This window comes from Dipodomys spectabilis, unplaced genomic scaffold, assembly GCF_019054845.1.
Source record: "Dipodomys spectabilis isolate Male_0828 unplaced genomic scaffold, ASM1905484v1 ptg000678l, whole genome shotgun sequence".
NCBI classification, from domain to species: Eukaryota; Metazoa; Chordata; class Mammalia; order Rodentia; family Heteromyidae; genus Dipodomys; species Dipodomys spectabilis.
In genome coordinates, this window is record NW_024871355.1 from 34375 (window position 1) to 52897 (window position 18523).

The 18523-nt window shown below is 68.1% G+C and overlaps 1 protein-coding gene across 1 annotated transcript in view; it reads left to right on the forward strand.

Annotated features, from left to right (window-relative positions):
- Positions 1–1942: 1942 nt before the first annotated feature.
- Positions 1943–18523, forward strand: part of LOC122101709 (tetraspanin-9-like) — a gene marked incomplete at its 3' end in the record, with an annotated part of 33009 nt that continues 16428 nt past the window's right edge. The window contains exon 1 of the mRNA XM_042672184.1: positions 1943–2254. Coding sequence (XP_042528118.1) covers positions 1943–2254 — 312 coding nt within the window. The remainder of the gene's footprint in view (positions 2255–18523) is intronic.

The window sequence follows — 18523 nt, forward strand, 5'->3', positions numbered from 1 at the left end:
GATCTCAGCCTCCAGTAGCCTGGGCGCCAGGCCCCAGGAGCAGGGGAGGGGGGCTGCAGGAGGCTGGAAGTGAGGCCGGGCCTCCTTTCCGGCTGCTCCCTCTCCCAGCCCGGCCGGCCCCTGACCGCAGCCAGGCAGAGCCCGTGCGGGGTGGCGGCCGTGGGGTGGGGGACAGCCGTGGTGGGGGGGGTGGCCGTGGGGTGGGGGACAGCCGTGGTGGGGGGGGTGGCCGTGGGGTGGGGGACAGCCGTGGTGGGGGGGGGTGGCCGTGGGGTGGGGGACAGCCGTGGTGGGGTGCGGGTGGCGGCCGTGGTGCGGGTGGAGGCCGTGGTGCGGGGTGCAGGTGGCAGCCGTGGTGCGGGGTGGCGGCCGTGGTGCGGGGGGGGGGGGGGGGGGGGGGGGGGGGGGGGGTGGCGGCCGTGGTGCGGGTGGCGGCCGTGGTGCGGGGTGCGGGTGGCGGCCGTGGTGCGGGGGGGGGGGGGGGGGGGTGGCGGCCGTGGTGCGGGTGGCGGCCGTGGTGCGGGGTGCGGGTGGCGGCCGTGGTGGGGTGCGGGTGGCGGCCGTGGTGCGGGTGGCGGCCGTGGTGCGGGGTGCGGGGTGGCGGCCGTGGTGGGGTGCAGGTGGCGGCCGTGGTGGGGTGCAGGTGGCGGCCGTGGTGCGGGGTGCGGGTAGCGGCCGTGGTGGGGTGCAGGTGGCGGCCGTGGTGGGGTGCAGGTGGCGGCCGTGGTGCGGGTGGCGGCCGTGGTGCAGGGGGGGGGTGGAGGCCGTGGTGCGGGTGGCGGCCGTGGTGCAGGGGGGGGGGTGGCGGCCGTGGTGCGGGTGGCGGCCGTGGTGCGGGTGGCGGCCGTGGTGCGGGTGGCGGCCGTGGTGCGGGGGGGGGGTTGGCGGCCGTGGTGCGGGTGGCGGCCGTGGTGCAGGGGGGGGGTGGAGGCCGTGGTGCGGGTGGCGGCCGTGGTGCGGGGGGGGGGGGGGGTGGCGGCCGTGGTGCGGGGGGGGGGGTGGCGGCCGTGGTGCGGGTGGCGGCCGTGGTGCAGGGGGGGGGTGGAGGCCGTGGTGCGGGTGGCGGCCGTGGTGCGGGGGGGCGCCGCCGGCGGGGCGGCCCGTGCGGTGCAGCGGATCCCGGGGGATCCCGGCTGAGCCTGGGCGGGAAGGGGCTCAGAAGGTAAACCAAGGCAGGCTCCACGCGCTCGCCTCTAGGGCGGCCAGGGAGGTGCGGGTGGACCCCGGGGCCCGCCACGGGGCGCGGGGAGAAGTGGGGTTCCTCCCCCCCCCCCCCCCGCCGTCGCCTTCGCCGGCCGCGCTGACCCGGGCGGGGCGGGGACGCCAGGCCCGTGACGGGGCCTCCCGGCGGGACCCCCTCCCCCGCCCCGGCTGCGGGGCGGGCGCCGCGCATGCGCCTGAGCGCGGGGTCGGGACGGGGACCCGGGCCTCCCGCAGCCCGCGGCCCTCGCCGGCCCCGCGTGCGGGGGGGGAGGGAACGCCGCCCCCGTCCGCCCTCCCGCACCCACGCCCGCCCTCTGCCGGACAGAGGCGGCGGTTCGCCCGCAGGCCGCAGCCCTGACAGCCGCGGGGCCCGCATCCCGGGAGGGGGCGTGGCGAGGGGCGGGGCCAGCGCCCTCGCAGCCGCGCGCCCATTGGCGGCCGCGGCGGAGGGCGTGGCGAGGGGGCGGGGCCGGCGCCCGCGCAGCCGTGCGCCCATTGGCGGCCGCGGCGGGGGGCGTGGCGGGGGCGGGGCCGGGGCGGGGCGGGTTGGCAGCCCGGCCGGGGCCGCGCGGGATTTCGCAGGAGGAGCGCCGCGGTGCAGCCGCCGCCGCCGGTGCGGGTGCGGGTGCCGGTGCCGCGGAGCCCCCGCTCGGCCGCGCTCGCCGCCGCCCCGGGCCCGCCGCCCGCCGCCGGGAGCGATGCCCCGCGGCCCCCCGCGCCCCCCGCGCGCGCGCCCAGCATGGAGAAGTCGAGTAGCGAAGACTCGCTCGGCCGCAGCCCGTCGCCGGACAGCAAGGCGTCGGACGCGGCCGCGCCGTCGGGCCCGGGCCGCCCGGCGGGGCGCGGCGGCGGCGGCGGCGGCTTCACGGCCGGCGCCTTCTACGGCCCGGCCGAGCGGCGCGGCCCCGCCGGCCCCCAGGGCAGCAAGTACGTGGTGTTTTACCTGGACCTGTCCTTTGTGTTCCTCCTAGAGTTCAAGAGGTGCAGCATGGCGCGGGGCTGCCTCTGCGGCCTCAAGTACGCGATGTTCCTCTTCAACCTGGTGTTCTGGGTGAGTCCCGCGCCCCCGCGCCCCCCGCGCGCCCCGGCCGGGCTCCGCGCGGGGTTCCCCCGCCCCGGCTCTGGGCCCGGAGTTCCGGGGAGCCGGTGCGGCCCCCTCCCCCAGGGCCCCTCCTTTCTGGTTTGGGGAGGGCGCCGGCCGCTCTGCTTTTGAGGGATGGCGGCGGACCGGGCGGCCAGCCCCGTGACCCCGCTGACCCCGCGACCCCCGTCCCGGGGAGGGCCGGCCCTTCTCCTAAAGCGTCTCGGGGGTCCGAGCGCGGCGGGTCCGCAGGCGAGGACGGGAAGTGGGTGGACTCGTCTCCGGGCGCCCCGCGGCCGCCCTGGCCAGATGGGTCGGCGCGGACGTCCGGCCCGGCCCGCTCCCGAGCGCCCCGCGCCCCCGGCTCACCGCGCCCGGGCCCGGCGCCGCGCGGGAAGCCGCCGCCGGGCGGGAGAGGTGCGCCCGCGTGCGCGCTGCGCGCAGCCCCGCGCCCCGGACAACTTTTGGGGGTGCGTCCGAGCGCGCGGACGGGGCGGCGTCCCCGTCCCGCTCCGCTCCGCGCGGCGCCCGGTGACCTTGGCTCCGGCGGTGCGGGCCGCGGTGCGGGCGCCGGCGCGCGCGTCTCCCGCGGAGTTGGTTTCTGGGATGCGGGTTGAGTCTCGCCGGGGCCCCCCGTGCGGGCCGCGGGGGGGGGGCGCCGGGGGCGGGAACTCTCTAGGAATGGCCGGAGGGAAGCCGCGGCGGCCGGGGCCTTGGGTCCCCTCCGGCCCCGCGTCGGTCCCCGCGTGCGGCGTGCGGCGCTGTCCCCCCTCCCCCCGCTTTGCTTCACCTCCGGTGAAGCCGGGGACCCCCGGGCTGCTCCCCGCCCCCCCGCGCCCCCCGCTGGCCGCGGCGCGGATCGCAGGCGCCGCGGGGTGACGGGTGCGGGGGGAGCCCCGCTGCGGCGGGCGCGGACGATCGCGGGCCAGCCGGGATGGGGTCCCGCTGGGCCGAGACGGGGCGTGCTGCGCCCCGGCCCCGGCGGCCCGAGGCCCGGAGCCCCAGAGGAGGCCTGCGGGCCCGTCCCCGGCGGCCCGGCCCGGTTCGCCCCCGGCCCAGGGCTCCGGCCGCGCCCCCGGCCCGGCCGCCGGGCCGACCCCGACTGCGGCCCTCGGCGCTGACAGCCCGCCCCGCCGGCAGCCCGGCCCCGCCTCCCCGCCGCCCCTGCGCCCGGCATTGGTCAGGGCCTGGCTGACGTCACCGGGGGGCGGGCCGGGGGCGGGGCCGGGCGCCGGGGCTCCTCCGCGCCCAGCGCAGGGCTGGGGCTGCCCCGGTGCACTGTGGGAGCGCCCCCCCCCCCCCCCCCGCCCCGCACCTCCCCTCCGCACTGCCCTGCACTCCCCCGCATCAACCGCACCCCCCACTCCCCCGCACCCCCCTCCCGGGCCCGCCTCCCCCCCCCCCCCCCCCCCCCCCCCCCCGCACCCCGTCCTCCTGGCGCACAGACAGGACCCGTGCCGCCCGCACCTGCGGGAGCCTGAGCCCCAGGGGCCCGGGTTCAAAGCCGGCGCGGGCGGGAGACGTCCTGGAGCCGCGTCGGGAGCTCCTCACGGGGGCCGGGGCCGAGGATCGCGGTTCGAAGCCAGCCCGGGCAGGGGCCGCGTCGGGAGCTCCTCACGGGGGCCGGGGCCGAGGATCGCGGTTCGAAGCCAGCCCGGGCAGGGGCCGCGTCGGGAGCTCCTCACGGGGGCTGGGGCCGAGGATCGCGGTTCGAAGCCAGCCCGGGCAGGGGCGTCCCCGAGACTCGGATCTCCCGTGAGCCACCAGAAAACCAGAGATGGCGCCGCGGCTCAAGCGGTGCAGCGCCCGCCCCGAGCGAGAAAACCCCAGGCAGAGACAGGAGAGTCAGGACGTGCTAGCACCAGGCCGGGACTGACAGACGTGCGCACACGCTGCACACACAGAGCCTACACACACACCACACACACCACACACACACTACACACACACTACACACACACACACACTACACACACACCACACACTACACACACACCACACACACACACCACACACACTACACACACCACACACACCACACACACACTACACACACACACCACACACACACCACACACACACACCACACACACCACACACACACTACACACACACACCACACACACCACACACACACCACACACACACTACACACACACACTACACACACACACCACACACACACCACACACAAAGTACACACACACAGAGCCTACACACACACACCACACACACACTACACACACACTACACACACACACCACACACACACCACACACACACTACACACACACACTACACACACACACCACACACACCACACACAAAGTACACACACACAGAGCCTACACACACACACCACACACACACTACACACACACTACACACACACCACACACACACTACACACACACACCACACACACACCACACACAAAGTACACACACACAGAGCCTACACACACACACCACACACACACTACACACACACAGCCTACACATACACCACACACACACTACACACACACAGCCTACACACACACCACACACTGCACACACTACACACACACAGCCTACACACACCACACACACACCACACACAGTACACACACACACACCACACACACACCACACACACTACACACACACCACACACACTACACACAGTACACACACACTACACACAGTACACACACACTACACACAGTACACACACTACACACACTACACACACACTACACTACACACTACACACACACTACACACACTACACAGTACATACACACACTACACACAGTACACTACACACACACTACACACACACACACCACACACACACCACACACACCCCACACACTATACACACACCACACTACACACACCCTACACACACACACTACACACACACTACACACACACTACACACACACTACACACACACCACACACACAGAGCCTACACACACACACCACACACACTACACACACACTACACACAGTACATACACACACTACACACACACACCACACACACACTACACACACACCACACACACTACACACACCACACACACACTACACACACACTACCCACACACCACACACACTATACACACACCACACACACACCACACACTACACACACTACACACAGTACATACACACACTACACACACACCACACACACTACACACACACCACACACACACTACACAGTACATACACACCACACACTACACACACACACTACACACACACCACACACACACCACACACACACCACACACACACCACACACTATACACACACCACACACTACACACACACTACACACACACACTACACACACACTACACACACCACACACACACTACACACACAGAGCCTACACACACCCACCACACACTATACACACACCACACAGTACATACACACACACACACACCCTACACACACACACACTACACACTATACACACACCACACACACCACACACACACTACACACACTACACACACACCCTACACACAGTACATGCACACACTACACACACACCCTACACACACACCACACACACACTACACACACTACATACACACACTACACACACACTACACACACACCACACACACACTACACAGTACATACACACACTACACACACACTACACACACCACACACACACTACACACTACACACACACTACACACACACCACACACACTATACACACAATACACACACACCACACACTACACACACACCACACACTACACACACACCACACACTACACACACAGAGCCTACACACACACTACATACACACCACACACCACACACACACTATACACACACTACATACACACCCTACACATACACACTACACACACCACACACACACTACACACACAGCCTACGCACACACTACATACACACCCTACACACACACACCACACACACCACACACTACACACACTACACACAGAGAGCCTACACACACACACTACATACATACCCTACACACACACCATACACTACACATACTACACACACACTACACACACCTTACACACACTACACACACCTTACACACACTACACACACAGCCTACGCACACACTACATACACACCCTACACACACACACCACACACACCACACACTACACACACTACACACAGAGAGCCTACACACACACACTACATACATACCCTACACACACACCATACACTACACATACTACACACACTACACACACCACACACACTACACACACCTTACACACACCACACACCTTACACACTACATACACACTACACACACACACTACACACACACCACACACACAGAGCCTACACACACTATATACACACACCACACACACCACACACACTACACACACCCTACACACTACACACCCTATACACACTACACACACACACACAGACACAGTTTTCACATGCTCGGGGTCCCTCCACCGCTAGCCAAACCCATCTTGGGCATCTCCCACCAGTGGGTCCTGCCAGGCTGTGTGGGGGGGCAGGGTGCCAGGCTGTGGGGGGGGTGCCAGGCTGTGGGGGGATGGGGCCGGGGTGCCAGGCTGTGGGGGGGCGGGGCCGGGGTGCCAGGCTGTGGGGGGCGGGGCGGGGTGCCAGGCTGTGGGGGGGCGGGGCCGGGGTGCCAGGCTGTGGGGGGGACGGGGTGCCAGGCTGTGGGGGGGACGGGGCAGGGTGCCAGGCTGTGGGGGGGACGGGGGCAGGGTGCCAGGCTGTGGGGGGGCAGGGTGCCAGGCTGTGGGGGGGGCGGGGCAGGGTGCCAGGCTGTGGGGGGGATGGGGGCAGGGTGCCAGGCTGTGGGGGGGCAGGGTGCCAGGCTGTGGGGGGGCGGGGCGGGGTGCCAGGCTGGGGGGGGGCGGGGCCGGGGTGCCAGGCTGTGGGGGGGCGGGGCGGGGTGCCAGGCTGTGGGGGGGCGGGGCGGGGTGCCAGGCTGTGGGGGGGCGGGGCGGGGTGCCAGGCTGTGGGGGGGATGGGGCCGGGGTGCCAGGCTGTGGGGGGGCGGGGCAGGGTGCCAGGCTGTGGGGGGGATGGGGGTGGGGTGCCAGGCTGTGGGGGGGCGGGGTGCCAGGCTGTGGGGGGACAGGGTGCCAGGCTGTGGGGGGGCAGGGTGTCAGGCTGTGGGGGGGACGGGGCAGGGTGCCAGGCTGTGGGGGGGGGCAGGGTGCCAGGCTGTGGGGGGGCACGGGGTGCCAGGCTGTGGGGGGGGCAGGGTGCCAGGCTGTGGGGGGGGCAGGGTGCCAGGCTGTGGGGGGGACGGGGGTACCAGGCTGTGGGGGGACGGGGTGCCAGGCTGTGGGGGGACGGGGTGCCAGGCTGTGGGGGGACGGGGTGCCAGGCTGTGGGGGGACGGGGTGCCAGGCTGTGGGGGGGACGGGGCAGGGTGCCAGGCTGTGGGGGGGCAGGGTGCCAGGCTGTGGGGGGGCAGGGTGCCAGGCTGTGGGGGGGCAGGGTGTCAGGCTGTGGGGGGGACGGGGCAGGGTGCCAGGCTGTGGGGGGGCGGGGTGCCAGGCTGTGGGGGGGCAGGGTGTCAGGCTGTGGGGGGGCAGGGTGCCAGGCTGTGGGGGGAACAGGGGCAGGGTGCCAGGCTGTGGGGGGGACGGGGCAGGGTGCCAGGCTGTGGGTGGGACGGGGCAGGGTGCCAGGTGGGGCAGGGTGACGCTTGAGCCCCATGATAGCCAGGAGGCTCCGCACCCTGGCGGTGAGAGGGGGCTGTGTATTAGGGTGTGCCATAAGGGGGACCCCCGAGCGCCGGACCCCGCGCCCTTTCCTCCAGCCCCGTCCACCACCCGCGGGACGGCGGCCACGCTCCCAGCTGGCCGGCAGAGCTGCCCGGTGGCTCTCAATCCCGGCATGGAAGCTCCCAGCGCGGATGCCAGCCCTCAGCATGCCCGCTGGAAGGAGGAAGGCTGGCACCAGGCTGCCCCGCGCTGGGGGCCATGCGGGGTCCTGATGAGCTGACCCCCCTCCCGGAAGCGGGGTCAGGACCCTCAGCCTGCTTGCTTTGGGTGCAGCCGGGGTGGTGGGCTTGGCCAACATGGCCTTCCCTTCCCGGCCCCTCCCCGGCCTCCCTGCCCCGCCTCCCTCCTGGGGCCTCCCTCCCCTGCCCAGCCTCCCTCCCGGGGCCTCCCTCCCCTGCCCCTCCCCGGCCTCCCTGCCCAGCCTCCCTCCCTGGGCCTCCCTGCCCGGCCTCCCCAGGCTCTCTCCCACATAGTCTCTGCACTTGGGGAATGGTGACCCCAGAGTCTGTGGGTGTCTGGCGATGGGGGGGTGCTGTGGAAGAGGGGTGCAGGCTGGCTCCGGGGGGGGGGCAGGGAGGAATTGGGGACCTGGTCTGTTGGGGGACAAGGGGACGGGAGGAAGGGCCAGGCCCTCCCCCCCTCGCCCCCCGGATCCCCAAGACAGTGTCCGTGCGAGCACGCCGGCTCCGTCCTCACTTCCTTCCCCGCAGCATTAAAAACCCAACTTCCTCATCTCAATAGCTATTTTTAAATCCTGTCGGAGCTGGCGCTGGTGTCAATCACGAGGAGGTGAGGAGGAGGAGGAGGGGAGAGAAAGTCCCACTGAAACCCTGCACCCCGGGCCTGACCCCGGGGTGGAGGGGGAGCACCCCGGGAGCACCTTGCCCCCCCCCCCCGCCGCCCTTGGCTGAACTTGGCCTCGGGCTGGGTGGCCAGGGCCTTGTGCGGCTTCCTGGGGTGTCGGGGCCCCAATCCGGCCCATTCCCTCACGCCACAACTATTTGCTGAATGCCCGCCGCGTGCACAGAGCCGCCAGTTGGTGAGGGCAGGCAGCGGATGATCAGTTTTCCAAAGCCAGGAAGTTGTGGAATGGACAGGTCATCTGGCCCGGCCCGGCCCGGCCTGCGCCTGGCCTCTGAACACAGCGCGGCCCAGAAGGCCGCAGACCTCGACCCAGCATCCCGGTGGTCTGCGACCAGGCCATTCGGCTGCTCGGAGGCCCCCGATAGTTCTGAGCAGCGGCCATAATGAATCTACTCTGTAGAGACCCCGTACGGAGACACCAAAGTGGGCAGCTGGCACTGGGGTTTTGAAGGATGAATAGGAGCGTGCGGATGAGAGGAATCTAGGGGGCCAGGTGAGGGAGAACTGTGGGGGGGTGGCGGGGAAGGAGATAGAAAACCCAGTCAGTCTGGAGTCTGGGCCTGGGGGCATGCGTGGCCCTGGCACCTGGGAAAGGGCTCCACAGTGGCAGGTCTGGCTGTGTCACTTGGGTGGCAGCCTGCCCTCCTGGATGGCCTCCGTCCCTCCTTCCGGCCTCTCCCCTCCCACTTTGCTGGGCCTGCCTGTTTGGTGCCAGTTAGGAAGCTTTGAAGCCCGGCTAAACCCGCTGGGCAGTTAAGTCTCCTGAGCCAGCTTTGTCCCTGCTCACATTTGAAAGCTAATCTGCCGGCAGGGGTGGGGGTGGGGGGCTGGCAGGGGTAAGCGGATGGTGTGTACAAGGTGGAGAACGAGGTCCCCGGTGACCTGCGGCCTGCCCCGGGGAAGGAAGGGCGCAGGGACCAGACCCGCCGGGTCATCTCCCCCGAGTCCAGCGGGCGCCCATGTTCCCCACGCAGGGGCATCCTGAGATCTCTGTCACTTGGTTTTTGCTTTAAAAAACTTGCACCGCGTGAACTCCCTGCTCCACAGCTGGTGCTCTGCCATTTGAGCCACGCCTCCAGTCCAGCTTTTTGCTGCTCGTCTGGAGATTGAGTCTTGTGGCCTCTCCCCCGCACCCCCCCCCTGCAGGCAGTTTGAACTGTGATCCTCCGGATCTCAGCCTCCTGAGTTGCGGGGCGTACAAGTGTTAGCCACCACTGCCCGGCTGCTGTGTCTCATTTCAGACTTCTGATAGGTGCAGTTATCCTGTGTGTATCTTAGTTATTGTAAGAGGGCTGGGTGGGTGTGGAGAGGGCTTGCCTAGCACGCACACGTGTGTGTGTGTGTGTGTGTGTGTGTGTGTGTGTGTGCGTGCGCGCGCGCCCCCGTGCACGGGCCTGTGCTAATACTAGGACTTGATCTCATGGTCTGGATGCTGTCCCTGAGCTTCCATTGCTCCAGGCGAGCGCTCTACCGCTTGAGTCACAGCGCCACTTCTGGCTTTTTGCTGGTTCATGGGAGGTCAGAGTCCCACGGACTTTCCTGCCCAGGCTGGCTTTGAACCGCGATCCTCAGATCTCAGCCTCCCAGGTAGCAGGGAAGGCAGGCGGGAGCCGCCACGCCCCCACCTGCCCTGAGCCTCAGGAAGCCTGGGAGAGGCTCGGTGTGCTCCGGGGTGACATGGCCCGCGTGCGGGTCACCCTGCTTGGGCCTGCTTTTGTGGCGGGCAGGTGTGCCATTGGAAGCACAGGAGAGGGCCCCTTGGGGCGCTGTGGGGGAGGGCTTGGCCTGTTTCCAGGGGTCCCTTGGGAAACCATGGCAACGCCCCCAGCAGGTGACAGCTTGGGGGTGGAGGGCCTGGGCTGGGTGGATTCGGTGGGACTGTCCCTGGGGTCTGGAGGGAGGGGGGAGGGCAGGGGGAGGGGAGGAGGGAGACAGCGCCGGCATTACCATGTATGGCAGCCGCAGAGCGCTGGGCAGGCCCCCCCCCCCCGTCCCCCCCAGCCTTCCTGCTGAGGAAGAGCAAGGAGATGCCACGGAAGCTTCGGGGGGGGGGGCTGCCTGTGAATCAGGAGCTGTGGGAGGGAGATTGACAAGATCCAACCCCACGAATGGCATGGCGGGAGGAGGGGGGGAGTGGGGGGAGGGAGGGGCCCCGGGCGCCGTCCCTCAGCCCTTCAGCTCCAGGCGGGCGCTCTACCCCTCGAGCCACAGCGCCACGCCCGGTTTTCTGCTGGTTTATTGGAGATCAGAGCCTCACAGACATTTCCTGCCCGGGCTGGCTTCGAACCGTGATCCCCACCTCTCAGCCTTCCTGAGCAGCTGGGATGACAGGCGGGAGCCGGGGCGCCCCGCTCCCTGGAGATCTCCCGAGGCAGCCCTGCGGGCCCTGGATCCGTGATGAAGCCTGTCTCACAGGAGGGGAAACTGAGGCCCGGGCTGAGCCAGGTCCCCCCTCCAGACTGGACTCGCTCGGGCCCCCGGCTTGAGTTTGGGCTGATGACTTGGGAGCATTGGGGTCTGGGGGAGATGATGGGGTCTGGGGGAGATGGGGTCTGGGGGCGTGTCGCGCCGGGGAGATGCTGGTGAGGGGCGGGGGCTGCCTTCCCTGCAGTTCTTCCCGCTCTCCAGCAGCCATCGGGATCCAGCAGCAGGGATCCCCCTCCCCTCCGCCTGCCCCCCCCACCCGTCTGGGGCAGCCCCCCAAAGTCGCCCAGCCCTGGCTGTGCCAGGAATACAAACCATCTCTGCTGAAACTGCAGGCTGCAAGCGGCGGCAGCTTCATGTTCAAGGCTGCCTTTGGGGGTGACTCCCAGAGTCGCTCCTGGGTCCTTTTGCAGGGTGTGTAGTATTCACCCCGTCCCCCGAGAGCCTCAGCCTCTGTGTGGCCAGGACTGCGGGGGGGGGGGGGCAGGGGAGGGGCCGTGTCCCCCCCTCCCCAGCCCTGCCACTGCCCAGGCCTGACGCAGGAGCGGGTCCTCGGCTGCACGCTCCCTCGGTGCGCGCCAGGGCCCGGCCCGTTTCTCTTCTGATCCCTCCCGCGTGGTGTTCCGGTGTTGCCGTCTCTCCGCCTGTCAGGGTCCTGGGATCGAATCACGATTGGTTCCTGCGGCCTCTGTGTCTGGTCACGCATCCCTGGACCTCCGCGGGCGGCAGTGTGCGCGTTGCGGGTCTTTGCCAGGGCCTGCTGAGGCGCCCCTCAAGTTGGATGCCTCCCGGAACCCCGCTTTCCAGGCGGCCCAGGAGCTGTGTGTCGGGACTCTGGTTTCCAGGCTCTGGTGGGCAGCGCGGTGCCCCCTCGGAGTTTGGGGGGCAGGGGGGCACGCCTTGGTCTCAGAGTTCAGGGTCACTCCAGACACTGGAACCCGCCGGTCCCAAGACAGGGTGTGGACAGCCTGTCCAGCCCCAGCCCCAGGGCGCGTCCCCCGGCCAGGATTTCTGGTGCTTGCATTGACAGGCATTGGCGCAGATTTGCCTGCTGGAGTCTGTCTGCCCTGGGGACATTGGACACTGGCCAGCGGCGGTGATGGCTTCTGATTAAACAGCCCAAGGGGGCCAGTGGGCTGGGGGCGGGGCGAGCTGGCCCTGGGGGCGGAGCATGCGGGCTCTGGGGTGTGGTGAGTGGGCCATGGGGGCGTGGCCAGCAGCTCCCTGGGGTGTGGCCAGCGGGCTCAGGGCAGGGTGAGTGGGCCATGGGGGCGGAGCATGCGGGCTCTGGGGTGTGGCGGGTGTTATAGGGGCGTGGCTAGCAGTCCAGGGGCGTGGCATTAGGCTTGGGATATGGTGAGTGGGCCCTGAGGCGGGGCTAGCGGGTTCTGGGCGGGGCATGCAGATTTGGGGGCGGGGCATCCAGCCAGGCCTTGCACTGGACCACGTCCTCGTGGGTCCACGTCCCTAGAGATGCCCCACCCGCCCTGGGCGCTTGCGGGCCCATCTGGACCCAGAGCTCCGGCCCGGTCCTCCCTAGTGCTCCCCGATGAGCTCTTCTCCCCAGGGACGGCCTCTTGATTTTATGGAAACTGAGTTAGAGAGGGAGGAGACGGGGCTGGCGTCCAGGCCTGGCTCTGCCAGAGTCCGGACCACCGAGGGCCACCCTGGCGGGAGCGGGTGTGGCCAGGCCGGCTCCTGGCCTCTGGAGCTCCAGCTCCGGCTGCTCTTTTCCTGTAAAGCCCCGGAGCACTGTAGACTGGAGTCCCCATGGGAAGTGCTTTCTAGATTGCTAGGCTGCGCCCGGCCGCTGTCTCTGGGCACCTGATGGGTGGGTGTGTTGGTCAATGAGGCCCGCCGTGGCAGATGAGCAGGGCTGGGGGCGGGGGGGGCGGCCCGCGGCTTCCCATCTGCAGCCCCCAGTTCCTCACGCGGCTGCTTGTTTGCGCTGGGCTGAGACTTGGCTCTCTGTTCCGAGATGAGCCATGCCGGACCTCCCACCCCTCCCCAGCTTCCAGGCAGGGACGGAAGAGGGTGGGAAGAGAGCTGAGCTCACGGCTTGGCTGGCTGCCCAGAGCCTGGACTTTGCAGTTCTCTGTGTGTGTGTGTGCGTGCGTGCGTGCCTGCCTGCCTGCCTGTGTGTGTAAGTGGAAGCCAGGCTGCACTGCACATCAGACCAGTCTGGAAACTTCTCCCTGAGCCTTCTTGGGTGACAGCCTGCATTAACCAGTGCTGACAGGGACCCAGCCAGGCGTGGCTGGGGCTGGGGCCCCCAAAATCCTCACCTGGCCATCAGAGGGGGGCTGGAGGAGGACTGGGGAATGGAGAGAAAGATAAAAGCAGGACCCAGGGGATAGGGGAGTGGGGCACAGGCTGGTGGGCTGGGAGCCGGCCCTGGCACCCTTGGATCGTGCGGGCACCCGGAGACCGGGCCCCCAGGCTCTGCCCCAGCCCCTCTCCCTGCCAGCTGATGCGTTCCCAGCCCCCCTGCCAATAACAAGGGCATCTGGCTAGAATTTAGGTCAGCACAAAAAAGGAAGATCCGGGTCTCCCTCTCCCCAGCCCCTCCGGCAACCTGTCCTCACCCCAGGAGGTGGGGGGAGCCCCGGGGGCCCGGGGGGCTGTCCAGGGCCCCAGCTGGACGTCTGGCGGCCGGGGTGCGTGCGCTGTGGCGGCACGGCATTGTGTGGTGGGGAGCCACGTGCAGGGGCTGGGGGTTCGCTGGGGGCCCCCCCCCGGCAGCTGTGAGCTCAGGTCCCAAGCTGAGGCCGTGCCTAGCAGATGCGCTCCGATGCCGGGCCTGCCTGTCTGCGCTGTGGACGGTGACTGGCACGCGGCCCCTGCGCGGAGTGGATGCGTGCGGGACCCTGCAGGGCACTCAGGGAAGGGGGCACCCCATGGCATTCTGGGAAGGGTGGCGGGGGGGGGTGATGTCCCGTGGCATTCTAGGAAGGGTGGCCGGTGACCCCCACTCGTGATGGTGGTTTGTCTGTCTCTGTGGCAGGATGGTGGTGTGTCTGTCTCTGTGGCGGCGACCTCGTGACTGCTCAGCCCCAGTGCCCGCTGCCGCTGCCCAGCGTTGCGTCTCCTCGGTCACCCGATCGAGAAGGCCTGGCCGTGAGGCTGGAGGGTCCAGGCGGTCAGTGGCTGTCTGGCTCCTGGGTCCGTCTGGAGACAGCGGGGTTTTGTGCTCGGCTCTCTGTGGGTTTTGGAGGTACAGATGAGCAGGGCCTGGGGTGGGGGGCGCAGGCTGCGCACGTGCAGCTCGGCCATTGCCCGGGGTGCAGGTCACCAAGGCAGGGGAGACACGGAGGCGGGACCCAGGGCCACCCGGCCTTCGTGGCGCTGTGTGGACGGCCACACTGTGGCCGTGGCCCATAGCCTGTCCGGCGCCACGCAGGGCTCAGGACCCAGCTGACCCCTGTCGTACAGCCCAGAGCCAGAGGGCTGCAGGCCCGGCCCGGCCCCCCGGGCAAGGGACAGATGCAGGGCCGAGTGCGGCCGAGTCCCCGCCTCTGACAGCTTGATTTATGTCCCTCCGCTTGTGCTTACAAATTAGGAGCCGCCCTCCTGCGAAGCTGGCTCTGGGATCCACTGGAGTCACCGTGGGATGGGCAGCGGGGCGGTGTCTGCGTGGGGAAGGCTCAGTGTGGACCTCCTTACCCAGCCGCTGTGGACTCCCTCTCCCGCCCTGCTCCCCCGGGCCGGATTCGAACACAGCTCTCCGGGCGCGCGCACACGGGCCAGGCCCACGTGGGGATGATCATGGGTGGATTTGTCAGGAGCAGAGCGGGGGGCCGGGCGTGTTGGAGGCCCTGGGGGGCCGGCCGGGACCTAGTGGGTTCTGTCCTGTCCCCTGCCTGTCTCCGCGGTGACAGCCTGCCAGCCAGGTGCAGCCGCGGGCATCCGGGCACTGGGTGTCTGTCTGTCTGGCCAGTGAGCCGGGCTCCACATCAGTTCCTGACCCCTGTGGGTGCCCATCTGTGGACGGGCAGAGGACTGGGTGCCCGGCTGGGGCCAGTACTAGTCAGCCAACAGAGCGAATGACCCCAGGGCCTCCTCCACCCACAAGATGGCCACTTGGTAGGTCCAAATCACAATGCAGACAGCGTCTGGGTCTATGGCTCCCACCTGTCATCCCAGCTACTCAGGAGGCTGAGATCTGAGGATCCCTGTTGGAACCCAGAATGGGCAGGAAAGCCTGTGAGACTCTTTATCTCCAATGAAGCACTAAACGTCAGAGGTGGCGTTGTGGCTCAGGTGGTAGAGCGCCAGCCTTGAGGGGAAAGGCTGAGGGGCAGCGCCCAGGCCCCGAGTCCAAGCCCCAGGGCCTGGTGCTCACACACCGAGGGCCAGCTGCGGGGTAGCCACCTTCCACGGCTGGAGCCCCAGGCCCCCAGGGCTCCCCTGGGAACCCGCAGGGGCCCCCTGTCCTTGCGGCGAGGAAACTGGGGTCCAGGGCCAGAAGGGGGGCTTGTCTGAGACATCACGGCCCCGCGGTGGCAGAGGCCGGGGGTGGACCCGGGCCTCCAGGCCCCGGAGCCGTGCCCGGCAGGGTGGGGGCTGGCGGCGGCCTCCTGCGGCTGGACACCGGGCAGCACCGCGCCAGGACGGCGCGCCAGGCACCGGAGTGGCAGCTAGCGGCTCCGCTTGACGTTGGCACAGCCTCGACGCGCCCCCCGGTCCTGTCGGCTGCGCTTCAGCGCTGTGCCTGCTCGCACACGCACACGCACGCGTGGTCACGATCGCCGCCCCAGACCACGCTTGCCCAGCCTTGCCACGGGCAAGGCTGCCGGCAGGCGCGAGGGGGATTCTCCTCCGGGGTGTCAGCTCCGTCCACCCGTCATTCATTTACTGCCATTCACTCATCCACCATCATCCATCTACCATCCATCCATCATTCATTCATCCACCCACCGTCATTCATTTGTTCATCATCATCATCATCCATCCATCATTCACTCATTCACCATCCTCCATCCATCCATCTACTGTCTTCCATTCATTCATTTGCCACCATTCATTCATTCACCACAGTGAGCAGGGGCCTCGGTCCCAGGTTCCACGCAGGACAGAGGCCCTCGGGGTTATGGTGTCTGTTCATCCTCGAGGGAGAGGATCCAAGGCAGCAGCCCCTGCCACAGGGTGGGCTGTGTCTGAGGTGAACGCGGGCGCCAGGGCGGCCCGGCTCTCGGGTCGGGGGGCCTGGAGGGGGCTGGGGGGGGGCGCTGGGTTGGGACCAGGCCGGCAGAGCCCACGGCCCCCCTCGGAGCAGGACGGCAGGTCCTCTGGGCAGGTGCGGCTCTGGGGCCCGGTGTCCCGGCAGCTGGAGCCAGGACTGGTCCCTGGGGCGGGGGGAGCTCGTGGGGAGATGAGCAATACCGCCTGACTCACGCCTGTTCCCAGCCCCCCTTCCTGTGCCCCCTCCCCTCCGGTCCCTCCCTCCCCTAGCGGCGATCGTCCGCAGGGCTGCTTATGTTACGCAGGGGTGTGTGTGTGGGGGGGCTGTGGTGATCGGAACTCCCAGGCTGGACTCCCCGGGACCAGTGGACGCGGTCAGCTGGGCGGATGGATACATAGAGGCCGCTGTGGAGCGCTAGGCCCCGGACCCTGCCTGCTGCGGCCCCACGGCTGTGGGCACAGCTGATGCTGGTTTAGCCGGGGACAAAGGAAACGCACCGCGGCCAGCACACGGGAGACCGGGAGCCTCCATGCGGCCGGGGGGGGGGGGGGCGTCATCTGCCGCGCACATGGCGGGGGCTGGGCTGTGCCAGGCCGGGGGGGGGGGCGGTGCTGGGTATGGACGTGCCCTTGCATCTGGGCCTAGAGCCAGGCGGTGATCAGCGGGGAGCGCGTGGCTTTCGATGGGTTACCACGGCGGCCGGCGCGGGTGGGCACCTCCTGCTTGCGTGCCCTCATGGGCATCACAGACAGCTTGTGTTGATGGGACGGCCGCTGCCCGGGCCCGGCTGTGGGCCCAGGAGGACGCTCCTTCCTCCTCCACCTCTGACCTAACGGTCCCGGCCTGGCTGCCCGAACCCCTCCCCCCGCAAGGACTGGTGAACCCCTGCCTGGGGTGGGGGTGGGGGTCTCGGAAGGGCCCAGCGTGGTCTACATTGGCCTCTGCCTCAGTCGGGCACCAGTGGCGCACGCCTGTAATCCCAGCTGCTCAGGAGGCCGAGCTCTGAGGATCTGGGTTTGAAGCCAGACAGGACAGGAAAATCAGTGAGACTCTTGTCTCCAGCGAACCACCAAAGCCTCTGAGAGTGGTACTGCTGCTCAACATGGTAGAGCGCTGGCCTGGAGAGAAGCTCAGGACAGCGCCCAGGCCCTGAGTTCAAGTCCCAGGACGGCACACGGGTGCGCGTGCGCGTACACAGACACACAGACACACACACCTCCGGGGGAAGGTTCTGGTTCTTCTGGCTCTAAGCATGTTCGGGGGTGGGAGCCAGTGTGGGCAGCCTTCCAGGCACTGGCCGCGGCTCACCCCATTTCACACGGATTCTGAGGCGCCGCCACCAAACCCATAGAGACACCTCCCCAGCCAGAGCCTGTGGCTCACGCCTGTCGACCCAGCTACTCAGGAGGCCGAGGGCTGAGGATCGCGGTTTGAGGCCCAAGCCTGGCCCGTCAGAAGTGGAGCTGGGACTCGAGTGGTAGAGTGCTAGCCTTCAGCAGGAAAAGCTCAGGGACAGCCCCTTGGGCCCCGGGCTGGCTGGGCGGGGGGGCTGTCCAGACCAGCCCCTCTTACCACCATTGCTGACCTGCCCCGGGGACCCATGGTCCGCTGGGCCCTGCCAGCACGGTTCTGTCGGGCCGGAAGTGGCCCATCCGGACCTTTCTTTCTGGAGTTTGAGCTTGGGGCCTCATGCTTGCCAGGATGGTGCTCTACCGCCTGAACCACACCTCCAGCCCCGTTTTTGCTGGTTGTTTTGGAGAGGGAGACTTGGACTTTCCCGCTGGAGCTCCTTTTCAAAGCTTGACGGCTCCTACTTTAGAGCCTCCTGTGGAGTGTGGGTTACAGGCGGGCGCCACTTGGGGCCTGGCTATGAAGATGTTTCTTTTTACCGTGAGATTTGGGTATTTAAAAAAAATCCTTCCAGGAACTACAGTGTATGAGGCCAGCTTTCTTGTCAGTCTGTCTGTCTATCTATCTATA